This window comes from Rattus norvegicus, chromosome 2, assembly GCF_036323735.1.
Source record: "Rattus norvegicus strain BN/NHsdMcwi chromosome 2, GRCr8, whole genome shotgun sequence".
In the NCBI taxonomy this organism is placed as follows: domain Eukaryota; kingdom Metazoa; phylum Chordata; class Mammalia; order Rodentia; family Muridae; genus Rattus; species Rattus norvegicus.
The window spans coordinates 132,975,545-132,991,229 of NC_086020.1; the positions used below are offsets into that span (position 1 = coordinate 132,975,545).

Consider the following 15,685-nt stretch of genomic DNA (forward strand, 5'->3'; position numbering starts at 1 on the left):
CAGAAGTTTACTGTGTATGATGGTGTATCATTGATTTAACTTTCAACAAGTTTGTGACTTTTACAAAGAAATAGTACTCACTTTGTGTGATAATTCATATGTTGATAGTTTTTGAAAGAGTTTACATGAAATATGCTTATTTGTATTTAATATTTGACTCACTTATGTTTACTATACCATAATCTTCAAAAGGAGATACTTTGACTTCTGCATTTCTAATGTGTATCCCCTTGCCCTTAATCAATTGCAATGTTTTCCCACAATCCAGTACAAAACATAAGTCCAGTGAGTATGAACAAATATGAGCACAGCAAGCCATTGGTTCCAAAATAGTTCATAAGTACCGAGATGATGGGCAGCACACACTGGAAGGAAAGTCTAGGTGATAGAATGATTATCAACATTGCAGAATTAAGGCAGCCATTGTTAAATGTTCTTAACTCAGTATGGAAAGCATTCTCTTATTACTTGAAATTTCAACTGCTAACATTTCATACTATAGTCAATAAAGACTAATTTCAGATGTGGAAAGAAGAAAAATAAGTAGACAAAAATGAAGGAATTATATCTTTATATTTCATTTATTTTCTATTATACTAGGAAAATGAATTTATCTTGTGAGAGAGGAGTGAAATTTTGTGACTTGGACAAGTCAAAGTCCTGTACAGATAATTCTAAAGAGAAATAACTAGGAATAAAATATTGAACTATAAAGAGGTATGTGGAATTGCATTGTGTGTGAGAAAACAAATGAAAGACCCAGGACAATATTCAATTATGTGGTAATGAAAATACATTTAAATCTAATCAAAGAGCAGTTGTTTACAACTGACTTGTTAGTATCACGTATTACACCTATACTGATATCTTTCCATACTGGTTATTTTCATACTTTAGAGAGGCTATATGTAGATACAACTTTCATTATTTCCCTAACATATCAACCTGCCTACTATTTTATCTACCTTTGAAACATGACTTAAAGTTAAAATCTTCTAAGACATATCCTGCTACAATCATTTGACCGCTGAGACACCTCTGTAAGATTTATTTGGCAACATGCTCTCAGACAGGAAATCCAAACTTGACATGAATCCAAGTGCTACCTAAAGCATCCATATTTTGTGGAAACTCATATCAAATATTTTAACAATTAGAAGAATTTCCCTCAACAGGATTAAAATCAAGGGTGGTGCTAGAAATCTTGCCAAATTTATGGAGGCTAGACTAGCCATAAACCTTAAAATTTACTACATTAATTTACTAAATCAGCCAAGTTCTTTACAGCATTCTAAATACTAGTCTTATGTCCACAAATAAGTACATGTACATTATAGCTAATTCTCTATAGCTCAGGGAACATTGTAAGAGAGGGATTACAAAGTCTGTAAGAGACAGCATAGTGGAAAGTCTGTTTTGAAATTGCCTCTCAGAAATATAATGGAAAAACCACGATGATAGCAATATCAATGCAGATATTAAAGTTATGGTCAATCCTTATGTCAAATTTCATACGGGCAGCTAATGGGTAGCAGAATATCAAATTTTCCAGCAATGATCTGCATATAGATTATCTAGCACACACTGTTTCTCTTGGAAGCAATATTAACAAATACAAGAAAGTGGACTCTTGATGCATCCATATTTTTAAAGATAAAAATATATAAATAAACACATAAAATATATTTAAGTGAGTTTGAGAGTGATATGAATGTGATGGAATGAATGGAGAAAAGTCAGGCTACATTGTTATAATTCAATTTTCAATAAAATTTTAAAATAATAATAAATTAAAACTTTTTGAACTTATACTTATGGGAGTTCAGAAGGGAGAAAGAACCAGTCATTTTGGAAATTACCAATTACTTTACTCTAAGGTTTTTCGCTAATATTTCCATATCTCAGATTTGTATTAGGGATCCTTTTGAGATACAAAAACCATGAATAAAGACCATTCACGTTAAGGTCTCAGGTTATGAAGAAAGATAAAACAAGTATACTGTATGTTTCTGTGTTGTGCATTACTGAGTGTATGTAATACATGTAGCTTTGTGGGTTTGTGTGCGTGTGTGTGTGTGTGTGTGTAAAACACATGCAGATCACATCACTCGCAGTATATTTAGAGCCTTAAACTTATTTACATTTGAGGAGAGCCTCCAGTATTGTGCACTCTCTCTGTCTCTGTCTCTCTCTCTCTGTCTGTCTCTGTCTCTCTGTCTCTGTCTCTCTCTGTCTCTCTCTGTCTCTCTCTGTCTCTCTCTGTCTCTCTCTGTCTCTGTCTCTCTCTTTCTCTGTCTCTGTCCCTCTCTCTCTCTCTCTCTCTCTCTCTCTCTCTCTCTCTCTCTCTCTCTCTCTGTTACAACATCTTTTTATCATTACTGAACAATATGTCTGGAATATCTGACCAAAAAGCTTCTGTTATTTACTGTCTCCAACTGCCATCTGCTTTCAGATAGAAGCTTTGGTCTCAATGCTTATAAGTCAATATCTAGTCTTGTTTGTTTCTTAAAGTAAGTTTTGATGACCCAAATTCATGTCACAAAGCCAGCATCTTAATAGCTTAAGACACTGGACTATCATTTCAAGTCATCTTGTATAATCTAAAAACCATGACCCACCTCTAATTTCATTATGTGTGATGATTAATTTTGATTGTTAATGAAATTATATTGGGAACTTTGTACTGTATTGGACTCAAGGCAAAACTCTATGGTATTAATCAATGTCATTATCTTCTGGCCATACTTTGGTAACTGAGGTAGGAAAACTAATACGATAATACTGGGCTGTAGAGGTAGAGACTAAAATATGACATTTTCCAAAGACTATGGAGAACCATGAACAAGGCACATTGGAGTGTGAGCAGTAACCCATTTTAATAACATTTTTATAATAGCAAACAATGTAATATACAGCATAAAATAAGTGTAATGTTTGAAAACTATTTGTAACTAATATGGTGAAACATAAAACTGAATTAATAACTTGTAATAATTTCCTCAGCTGTGATAAAGTGGGAGGAAGAAAGGAACATTAAAATTGAATGACGTTAGACATTCTTAAGTCATCCTCTATCATTTATATTTGGTAGTTGTTCTGTTTTGTCATGCTAAATGTAACACAAAATGTCATTGTTAGATAAATATTCTCAGATTATAGGTTCACCTCACCTCAGATAAGAATAATATTTTTGGTATAGTTTCTTCTTTTAATTAATTTATTTACATTATTAGATATATTTTTGCTTATATATTACAAATGGTATTCCCTTTCCCAGTTCCTGTCCATAAGCCCACATCCCCTACCACTTGTTATTACTTGAGTTAACAATGTATTTGAATATAAGTGTTGCTACCTCTTAATCAGGTGTGTTTTAATCTCTATCATTCTTCACATAGGTTTTGTAGCATTTCCTGTCCAATTTAATATTTATACCAATGCTAAGAACTTGGCAAGATTGTCTCTCATAGGATATTAAACATATATTAGTAGTTTTTTACAAGTATAATAAGGATGGTTTACATTGGTGCGGGCTTTAATATTGCAGAATGTTTAATGGGCTTTTAAGTCAAATAAGAATTTCTAAATGACGTTATAAAAAATAATAATTTCATATACAAATACTCCTCTGTGACTTAAGGACCATGGAAAGAAAAATGGGAATTAAACAGAAAATATTGTTGGATTCTCTAAATAAAGAGAGTGTCATACATTCCTGTATGTATCATGATTTATGTAAATGTAAGTTTATATATATTATGTATATTTATGTATATATATATATATTTGTATGTCTATAGAAGAATATCTTTCAGTATAATTTAATGAAGGTGCAATTTAGAAGCTTTACCCATATTAAAATATTTATTATTTTTTTCTTTCTTTTTTTTCTGAGCTGGTGACCGAACCCAGGGCCTTGCACTTGCTAGGCAAGCGCTCTACCACTGAGCTAAATTCACAACCCCATATTAAAATATTATTGTGTGTATTATTGTGTGTCTCAATGCTCCTCTGATATTTACAAATTTATGAAAACAGGGAATGATATCATACTTCCATACATTTGATGACAAAATAAATCTTTCCATACCTGTAGGACCTTTCTTTTTCAGAGCAGCATATGAAATATTGAAATTTTCATCATTATCACAGGATTTCCAATTGTTTCCAACTTTGAATTCTTCCTTAATAGGTGATTTGTCAGAAGACTTTATGGAATATGTAGAGGTCTTTAATCCATCAGGTCTTTTGTCAACGTGTTTACAATATGTTGGATAATTTCCAAATATTAGCAGATGTTTGTCAATCATAATTTGTATAATAGACATCTGTAATATCATGAGGCAAAAACAAGATTGTCATTTCACATAGGTAACAAAATAGAAATTAAAGCGAAGTCCAAAAATATGAGAAAAATAACAGTTACCACAAACAGATAGGAACTGATGAAATGAAGTGTCTGAAATAGACTCTAAGTTCTTGATTATGAAAAGTGTTAAAATATCAAATATATTGCAAGGAATTGAGAACAACATTTCAAAAATGATATGCTGACAAAAACTATGAATGAATCAATTTAATTACTGATGTTTGTTGAATTATTTGGGGTGGTGGTTTTGTTGTGATGGTTTGAATGGGATGCCATTCTAGTTCCAGGCATGGCAATACAAACTTTGTGACAAATTTCTGCTGGTGTAAGTCCTTGGCCCTCCTTGTGAAAGTATGCCACTGCTTAGAATTTGGAGTCACAAAATATAGGTGCCTATTTTCAATATACTGTCTCTGCTTCATGTTTGCTTCCAAAGTTAAGAGCCAGGACTTACTTCTCATTTTGTTGTCCTTCCTTTCTGAAGCCATGCTCCTCTGTGATGTCAGTAAAGAACTATAATCCCTCTGTATTTCTAAGTCCCAAATAAACACTTACTTCAATAAGTTTCCCTGTTCATGATGTTTTACTTTTTATTGTTTTTTTATGTAATTACATTTCATACATTATCCCCCTATTTTCCCCTCCACAAACTCTGTATCTCTATCCCTCCCTCTATGACTGTGCTCCCTCACTTGTCCACCCACTCCTGCATCAACACCCAAGCATTTCTGTACCCTGGGTCATCAAGGAATAAGGGACTCCCCTCCCAGGGATGCCCAATAAGGCAAACTTCTGCTACATATCCAGCTCGAACATTGGGTTCCCCTATGTGCAGTCTTCAGTTGGTGTTTTATCTCCTGATATTTTATCGAGGCAATAGAGAGGTGACTGAGAGAAGAAGTTGGTGAGAAGAGGGAATCTTAATTGAGAAAATTCCTCCATCAGATTGACCTGTTGTATAGGGAAGTCTAAAATATATTGTCCTGATTAACCTTGGAATTCATAGGGCCCAGATCTCCAGGATGGTACCACCCCTGAGCTATTAATCAGAAAAATAAAGATACGAGGTACAAGGCAAGAGGCAGAACTCCTTCTCAGCTTCTACTTCAGTTCTTGCCTCTAGTTTCCTGCACTGCTTCATTTTGGGCCCTGATATTTCTTGTAGTTAACTGGTATCTGCAAGTCTATCACACAGTCTAACCTGTCTTGCATAATTTGTTTTCATCAGTGTTTGGTCACAGCAGAAGTAGAAAATTATATTCCTTCTAAATTGTGTAACAGTGATGAGTTACTTTTCTTCTGAGATGATGGCTTAGGTTATGTCAACCCTACACATGCCATATGTTTCTTCCCAACATGCACCTAAGTTTATGTTTGAACTGTGCTGCACAGGATAGGAAAGAAATGATTCTTCGGAAAATCACAGTCACATGATTGTCTTATTTTATATGCAGATTGTACCGAATAGTTTTACTTCATTGTTTTCATACTTGATCATGCAAAAGAATATATTTGAAAAGAATTGTCCATAAAGGAAGAATCATTAATAGCCATTTCATACATTATACCCTTTTGTCCAAACAGCTTTACTTGATCTGTACATTGAAATAAGTCACTGGTCTGCTTCAAATCCTCTGGACTTTTCTACATCCTCAATACTGGAACTCCCCAGACATTCCTCTCCTTCTATATCGTAGTATCTTTTTGTTTCTTTAATCATTGTGCTGCTTCAGCTTTGAATCTGCAGGATCACCCCTTTTTCAGCTCTATTTGCAGGATCTAGATCCCCTTCACACATGTAGCTGATGCAAAGCTTGATCTCAGATATGTTATCTGACTATTGGTGTGGGCACTGGCACTGAGTCTGTTGTCTAGCAATGGATTGCTTTCTTGTAGCTGGGCTGCTTTGTCAGGCTTCACAGGGAGGAGATGCACTTATTCATGTTGTGAGTTTATGTATGAGAGTGAGTTGGTGTGCATGGAAGATATATGCTACTGAGATAAAGGAGAATGGAGGAAAGAAGTCATTGTGAGGATGGAAAGTAGAGGAAGGGAATGCAATCAGAATATAGAGTAAATAATTAGTAGAAAATATTAATGTATGTGGGGTTATAATAAAACAAATAGCTTCATTAAACCTGAGGAACACAAAGTTGTACTTAAAATAGGTTAGTTATAAAATAATGGAAAGTATACAAAATAACATACACCAATTCTTCACACACACGTATATATATGTGTATATATATATATATATACTTATTTATGTGTACACGTATGTGCATATGTGTATATATATATGTAAATAAATAATGTATATATATGAAATGTTCTTTCATATGACCAGCAATTCACTTTATGTGAATATTTAATAATATGATTGTCTCATCAATATGAAACACAACTATTATATACTCCAAAAATAGGGCTAGACTGAAAAAAAATCGAACCATAGGTAATTATGATTTTTTTTAACTTCACTCTTGTCTTCTTTGACTACCATTATACGTGAAACATATTGTTGGCCACAATCAATATCTAAGAAATAATGAAAGAAACAAGAAAGAAAGAAAGAAATAAGAATGAAAGAACAAAGAAAATGAAATTATCCACTTACTTTGAACTACATCTCCCTTCCCAAATCTTCCTGATATAGATCAATATATATTCCACTCCAGTCTAGAAGAATGCAGTCCTAGGTTTTCCTTTTACAGAAATGACCTTTCAAAGTGTTCCTAAATCTTGCTTCACAATGAGTATTTTGTTTCCAAAGGTAAAAAATCAGATCCCCTTACCTTTCTTGAGATGTCCTGCAAAAACGATGAGTTCCTTGTAGTCTCATCCCTTAGCAGATAAGGAGCTATGCGGAGAGCTAATCTGTCACTGTCTAAATTATTCATGGATGAATCTTTTATTATTGCTAATACAGAAATGAGATGGTTTAGTAGTATAAGGTTTTCTGTTGGGATCTTTAGTAAAAGACTAAACAAAGAAAAAGAATTTTATGTTAGACCATCTGAAATGAAATGTTAGTTACATAACACACTACAGAAGAAAAAGTAGATATTTTGCAGATCAATTCATAGTATAATCAGAATTCAAAAGAAAGAGTATATAGCTAGAGTATTATTTTAATATTTTCTGAAATCACTTTTCTGTGTGAAATCACTGGAAAATAGTTTAAAATTGAGTTTGAATATCTGTGTACTAGATGTATGACTGCTACCTACAGAAACAAGAGGAAGGTGTTAGGATCACTGGTATTAGAGTGAATGAAGATTGTTGCAAACAATGTGTATTCTATGTATGAAAACATCCAGTGTTACTAAATGCCAAGCCATCTTTCCAGCCACCATGGAGACCCACTTAATATCTAATGTATTATGAATCCATGTAACAGTCTTGTGACACTCTAGAAAATAAGGAGAAGAAATAACACTAGTGACAAGACACAGTGCAGTTATGAAAGCTTCTGCTACAGGCAAGGCAGAGATGCAGTGTAACTGGTTAGCAAGTGGAACTCAAAGTTCCTGTTACAAACTATATCATTCTATGGAGAATCACACAGGAAAATGATTCCAAGAAGTCAAGGCTATCCCTGACCTAGGGGAGCTTTAGTTCCCTGGGAACTATAAGTATAGCTATACTTCCCTGGGGAGTTATAGTTCAGAAAGAAGAATTCAGTAATAGTTTCATGTTCTAATCAATGACATATATTTAACATGTGAAATATTCACAAAATTATGGTAATAATACTAGGATACAAATAGCCTACAGGTATTCTACACACAGAGTTCTATTAATTTGCCTTACACAGGGATTAAATCAATACTCTAGATTGACCTTCTCATATGTGTTACATAAGCTGACTTCTAAACCATGACAGTTACAAACAAGGACGACTCTGGGAGGGATTACAGACATGGTTCAACCCTCTAGTTTGTGAAATGAACATGTTGATAAAGTGGCAATACAAATCTGAGCTAAGGTATCCTCTTGGCCTGGGAGATCATTCCAGCTAATAATCCTGTATTCACAAGCCTATGTACCTTACAAAAGCACTGCTTCTATATTGGTGCAGTTCCCCACACGCTTACTCTATCATTACCTTTGGATGGCAATAAGCTTTTCAATCACAGTTCCTTCATCTAGGACGCTAAGCCAATTTACATATAAATCAGATGTCAGCAAGCTTCCATCAATGCTTCTAATAAAGTCCTTTTTTAATGAAAATAAAACCAAAAAAAGTAATGGTCAATGTAGATTGTTGAAAGTACTTGATAAACATTTTTGTTTAAGACTAGCAGTTAGGTCCAGTGATCCTCAACTTGTGTGTCATAATCCATTTGGGGGTTCACATATTATAAATACTCCATATTAGATATTATATCCATTTTTCAATATATTTCATATCATTAGAAAAATTTTAATTATAAAACGAGCATCAAAATGGTGTGGCAGCTAAGAATCACCAAACCATGAGGAAATATATTAGTGTTACAGTATTAGGATGGCTTAGAATCATTGGTTGTGACTGGACTTCCATAAAAGTTTCCCAATCTGTCATCTGGGCCGAATCTTGGTTCAAACATGGAACCTATATGCAGCATTTTGTGTTTTCTTACCTAAGACTAGAATCAAAAATTAGAGTCCTAATTGCTGAAGTAATAGAATAAACCTAGTCTATGTTCATTTTTGCTTTCCTGGCTTATCGTCAACACCACTACCTGCAATCATAGATCTACACTACACTTCCCCATTCCAAAGGTCTGTCTGCCTTGAATAGGTCCTGCTCCTATGTGGAACTTCCGATCAGGAGCCTATCATACCTGCCCTCTGAGAAGCTCCACCCAGCAGCTGACAGCAGTAGGATGGGAAGAGCCACATCCAATATTTGAATCTCATGGATCAATCATGGACTTGTGTGAAAGGAATGCAGGAAGGATTGCATGCTATGACAGAGATAGGAACTCAGTACGAAGAGCTACAAAATCAAGTAACCAGGAACCCTGGGAGCTATCAAAGCCTAAACTACCAACCAAAAACCCTACACGAGTTACAGCATGAAGTATGGCAAATTTATAGCAAATGTAAAGCTTAGTCTCTATGTGGATTCCCCCAACATGTTGAAAAGAGGATATCCATAAGCTGTTGACTGTGAAAACCCTTCCCCAACTGGCCTCAGGGAGAGAAGTTGTGCTAACCCTGAAGAGAGTTGATGTACCAGAAAGGGAAGATAACACAGGGGCCCCAACCTGCTTGGAGAAAGATAGAAACTCTGCGGGGGAGAAGTGGTGCGGGGCAGAATACAAGATAGACAATGAACAAATAAATTAGTATAAAATATAATAAAATGATAGCAACTAATAAATCAAAACAAAACAAAACCAAAGTCCTCTTCTTGGAAATAGGAAACTATCAAACAGTGGAAGCATCAGAAGTTACCTCATCCTGATTGTATAGTTGGTGAGTCTGTACTTTTAGCTCTCACAGAGTAAAGCTGTAAAATACACACACACCTCTGCTAGTGGTCAAGTTTCTTATTTGTTTTCCATGTGAGAAGGTCCCAGTTTCATATCTTTTTCTTAAAATTTGGAAATATTCAACTATTTGAATTAAGTTGGAGACTTTAGATCGTTTGAAGAACGGAAAGTTACTTTGTTCATGATATAGCACAATGAGGTTTGTGTTGTACTAAGAAAATAATGAAAATGGAAGAATTCCAGGTATTCTTGTACCTGTAAATTGCTTTGAATACACATTGCAACCTTCAGTCACTGATCCTAACTTTCTCCCCATGATGTGGTCCCAGGTTTCTGGCAATGAGAACTAGACACACTTGGCAAGTTCAGGGCAAAGGAGGGATCATTAGGTACCTTTGCCTAATGTTATTAAGCATAGTTAATCCTAGAGCATTATCTTTTCTCTTGATGTATGGTCCATAGCTCCACTATCTTCTGAGAGGCAAACTCAGATCATTGCCCAAACAATAATAAAATAATGTTAATGGCTCTATAGTCACTGCAACTCACTGGCAAGTTAAGACTGGTAGACAAGTTAAAAGTAGGTTAGGCTAACTCTTGACTATTTGACATGGAATCAGAATCGCAGTATCTGGCAAAAGTGAAAGTGCAGGTTTATTTTTGATTGAGAAGGAAAACAACTTCATGTATCTACTGGACACGGAGTAATATCCAAATTCTATATCCTTTTGTGCATCAGTGATTGACTAGTTATTTTTAACTGTTATTATGTTAGGATATTTTTGGTATTACTTGACATGTATTTTGTAGAACACACTTTTACCGCTATTATTACTTGTTCAGCTATTACTTCAAAAGGAATGGTCAGTGTTGAAATCAGTGGGAACTTTTGCAATGCCACACTAAATCCCTTCTGACCTATAAGGAAGTTAACCTCCAAGAGAAGCTGTTCACCAGTGTCTTTGTGCTGAATCATTGCGTTTGTCAGACTTTTACCAACCAGGACTCTTATCAAGATGTCATGTGTCCATAATTCCAGGAACCAGTCATCATCATGTAGTGTCAAGGACAGAAAGCACATAGGCATCCTAGAGGGATGCTTAATGCTGTTGATGGCAAACCTTCCTTACCATTAAAACGGATGCTATAATTATTACACTTTCTTGATTCCAATTTATGTATTGTTCACTGTCAATCTTATTCCTCAAGGACCAGTGTGAATTTTCAGGTATAATCTTGAAGATGTCATCTGAGTCTTGCCCTTTTTCGGCAATTATGGACAACATATCCTGTGTAGGATAAGGATAAACTTGCATTATTAGAGATCAACACATCTGAAGCACAAATATGTCTTGTATTGTAAACCTGAGCAAAGGATCGTTGGAGAGCTATAACAGAGAGGAATGAAGAGGACATTGTACGTTTTTCTGTTTTAGCTTCCAACTATCTTTTCTTCCCTAATCCTTTGTTTCCACAATTTGAAAAATCATGGTTGTTTTTTTTTTTTGGACGTCTGTTCCACAAAACATTTTTGTGAATGTTCCTCAATTACTCTTTGTTTCCCTCTAAGATAACTTTCTCAGGTTTGCCATTCGAAGTCAATCTTGGGATATTTCCATTACAGAGATCAAACAAATATTTTACTTCCTGTCTGTCCTGACCTCTATTATGAATCCTAACTTGTGTTTTTAACAAAGCTTTTCTTCAGTACATTTCTGAGACTTTCATTTCCTTTTTGTCAGTTCTTATTTTCAACTATGTCTAAAGATACTGTCACATACACTAACCTAAGCATACTTTAATCGTTCTTCTATAATTTTATTCTATAAAAATGAATACCATTCAAGATTTACTTCATTTTCAATTAATTATATGATTACAATTATGCTTACTAGAAAATTGTGCTCTAGGGTACCTAAGAAATAGACAGTAATGTTCATGTTTCTTATCAGATAAATTTGATCACAAACATCATAAATTACTAGTACAGCTATAGTGCTAAAATAGATGCTGGAAAGTAAAGATATGTTTCCAAAGAAGAATAATACCTCATTGAAAATATATTAAGCCATATTAGGTGGCATTTAAATATAGTCCACTAGGTCCAAAGATGTTAATACATATCAAGTACAGTGTGTATATCTAATTCGCTGATAATGTAAAGTAAAAATCTATAGATATTTTTAATTTAAAAGATTGAGTAATCTCAGAGGCTATATTATGCGAGACTCCAGAGAAATATGGAGTCTTAAAGAAGCTGGAAGACGTTACATTTGGGCAAGCAGTGGGACACTTCCATAAACCCATTTCCTCCCACAAGCTGAAGGTTGTGGATCTTTGATACAATCTGTGCAAAACATGGGAAGACTATTTCCTTTTTTCTTACAAGTACATGATTCAAAATACAGTGAAACTTCTTTCAATTTTAACATGATCTTACACTCATGGATAAGTTATCTAAGCCTTCAACAGTTTGATTGAATAACTTTCTCAGAACAATGTTTTTGTTTGATGTAGAAACCCAAAATGATACTCACAAATATTAGACCAGACACCTTTTCGTCTTCAAAAATACTTCTAAGAGCTTTGCCAAACAAGCATTTCTTTGTCGTTTGTGGTGGATTTATGGAAGGTCCTGGTGGGCTGGCACATACACTACTGCCTTGTTGTTTCTCTGAATCTAAGAAAGAAGGGAAATCATTGTTGTAACTGAACTCACTGAGTCCTAGCACACCGTTTTCATTGTATAGCCTCCAAATCAGAAAGAGATACCTGTTAACGTACTAGAAGCATAGACAACATCAGGTAGTCACATAATAATCAAAGACTAACAAAAAGGAGAAAAATAAAAACTATGAAGGAAAAATGCTATTTCACACATAAAGCTGACCGCATTAGACTAACACCTGAATTTCAATGGATATTCTAACATTTAGGTGGACTGGATCAATGTTCAACATGTTGTCACAGAATACAGATACTAGCCTACACTTTATTACTGAGCAAATGTATCATTCATAACAACAAAAGAGGAAAAACATTACATAGTTTAAATATCAGTAATTCATTTCTCTTCAGTGATCTTGGTCTACAAATGGGAAATAGCAGAGTGAAGATAAGGTATACACCCAAGAGGACAGAAATGATAAAACTGTGTAGTCATTCATCAAACAAGGGGTAAATATATGGCAACAACAAAATAACAAAGACCCATAAATACTGCTAATTAAAAACTCTAAGCATTAACCGTCTCCAAACAATAATATACAGACTATCAGTTTGGAAAAGAAAACAGGTTCTATTTTTCTCCTGCACCCAAAAATTACACTTGTTTTAGATAAAATTGCATACACTTGTTCAGGAAAAATTTCCCTATATTTCTTTGTATAGGTTTGAGGTCCCATTTAGTTTTTCATGTTCATTGGTGTTGTCCTTTTTCATTTAATGTTTTCAAAGTCATGTGATGAGGCTTTGTGGGTGTGGTGAAGGAACATAACAGAAGACTGGGAAGAAAGTGAGTAAAAAAAAATATCAGTTCTATAACATTTTTACTCCTAATAAAGAGTGTTACAATTTTACCAGTCTTTAAAGGGATGGTGTTATAGGACAGTCTAGTTTTTACTATATAAATCTTACTGATTCATGAGCATGGGGAAATATTTCCATTTTGATATCACTTCAATTCGTAATATTTTTGTAGTGTTTTTTTGAGTTGCTTCTTTTTTCTTCTTTCATTTTTTTTCTTTTTTGCTTTTTTTTCAAATCATAAAAGTCTGTTACTTAATGGTTAGAGTTTCCCCCAAGTAACATAATACTTTTGAAATTTACTGTGTATGATGGCATTCCATTAATTTCACTTTCAGCAAATTTGTGTCTTTTATAAAGAAAGAGTACTCACTTTGTGTGATAATTTTGTATGTTGACAGTTTCTGAAATAGTTTACAAGAAATAAGAGAATTCATATGGAATATTTAGACTCACTTATGTTTACTATCATATAATCTTCAAAAGGAGATACTTTGTCTTCTGCATTTCTAATGTGTGCCCCCTCCTCCTCATTCAATTTTAATATTTTCCCACTATATTACAAATGAGTCCATTGAGCATGACCAAATATGAGCACAGGAAGCCATTAGTCCCAAAATAGTTCATAAGTATCTAGATGATGGACAGCAAAAACTGTAAGGAAGTTCTAGTTGATAGAATGATCATCAACATTGCATAATTAAGGCAGTCACTATTAAATGTTCTTAACGTGGTATAGAAAGCTTTTTCTTTTTACTTGAAATTTCAACTTTTAACATTTCACACTATAGTCAATAATGGCTAATTTCAGATGTAGAAAGAAGAAAAATACGTAGCCAAAAATGAAGGTATTGTATATTTATATTTCATTTATTTTATATTATACTAGGAATATGAATTTATCTTGTCAGAGAAGAGTGAAATTGTGTGACTTGGACAAGTCAAAGGACCTGTACAGAAAATTCTAAAGAGAAATACCAAGGCATAAAATGTAATACTATGAAGATGTATAAATAATAAGTTTTTGTCTGAGAAAACAAATGAAATACACAGAACTATGTTCAATTATGTGGTAATGAAAATACATTTAAGTCTAATCAAAGAACAGTTGTTTACAACTGACCTGTTAGTTTCAAGTATTCCACCTATACCTATATCTTTCTATATTGGTTATTGTCATACTTTATTGAGGTTATAGATAGGTACAAGTATCATTACTTCCCTAACATCTCAACCTGCCTACTATTTTATTTACCTTTGAAACTTGACTTAAATCTAAAATCTTCTAAGACATATCCAGCTACAATCAGTTGACTGCTGAGACATCTCAAAGAATTTTGGCAACAGGCTCTCAAGCTCCCACCTTGACAGGAATCCAAGTGCTACCTAAAGCATCCATATTTTGTGGAAAGTCATATCAAATATTTTAACAATTGGAAGAATTTATCTCAGCAGGATTGAAATCATGGGTGGTGCTAGAAATCTTACCAGATTTATGGAGCTAGACTAGCCATAAATCTTAAAATTTATTACATTAATTTACTATATCAGCCAAGTTCCTTACGGCATTCTAAATATTAGTCTTATATCCACAAATAAGTGGAGCCTCTGTTCTTCATCAGAGAAGCCTCTTTGTACATAAAATAGTAACATTCTAGAAAACAAACCTGGATACAGTGAAGAGATAAGTGCACTGTCGAAAAGGTAGCATCAGTGAATATATGTACTTTATCACTAAATTCTATATGGCTCAGGGAACATTGTGGGAGAGGCGTTACAAAGACTGTAAGAGCCAGCATACTGGAAAGTCTGTTTTGATGTTGCCTCTCACAAAAATAATGGCAAAACCACAATGATAGCAATAACAATGCAGATATTAAAGCTATGGTCAAATTTCATATGTCACATTTCATAGGTCAAATTTCATATAGGCAGCTAATGATGACTGACAGAATATTAAATTTAACAGCAATGATCTGGATATAGATTGTCTAATACACACTCTACTTCTTGGAAGCCATATTAAGAAACAAGAAAATGGATTCAAGTAGTATTCATACTTTCACAGATAAAAATATATAAATACACACGTAAAAAGATATTGACATGAGTTTGAGAGTGTAGTGAATGTGATGAAATGAAATAAGAAAAGTCAGACTACAGTACTATAATTCAAGTTGAAATAAAATTTTAAAATAATAATAAAAACTTTTGGATTTATACCTACAGTAGTTCAGAGGGAACAAGAAACAGTAATTGTGGAAATTACCATTTACTTTAATCTAAGGTTTTCTCTAATATTTTCATA

General features: G+C 33.8%; 2 protein-coding genes across 8 annotated transcripts in view; one reads left to right on the forward strand and one right to left on the reverse strand.

Moving 5' to 3' along the window:
- Tgap1l12 (GTPase activating protein testicular GAP1 like 12) overlaps positions 1-15,685 on the forward strand; it is a 697,215-nt gene that overhangs the window by 90,955 nt on the left and 590,575 nt on the right. The window lies entirely within an intron of this gene.
- The window catches only part of Tgap1l11 (GTPase activating protein testicular GAP1 like 11), a 61,011-nt gene that overhangs the window by 9,587 nt on the left and 35,739 nt on the right, over positions 1-15,685 (reverse strand). For all 4 annotated transcript variants that reach the window (NM_001401967.1, XM_039103637.2, XM_039103638.2 and 1 more), the window contains 5 exons: positions 12,390-12,532; positions 10,983-11,141; positions 8,478-8,587; positions 7,165-7,351; positions 4,091-4,328 (listed from right to left, as the gene is read on the reverse strand). In NM_001401967.1, the coding sequence (NP_001388896.1) occupies positions 4,091-4,328; positions 7,165-7,351; positions 8,478-8,587; positions 10,983-11,141; positions 12,390-12,532 (837 nt within the window). The remainder of the gene's footprint in view (positions 1-4,090; positions 4,329-7,164; positions 7,352-8,477; positions 8,588-10,982; positions 11,142-12,389; positions 12,533-15,685) is intronic.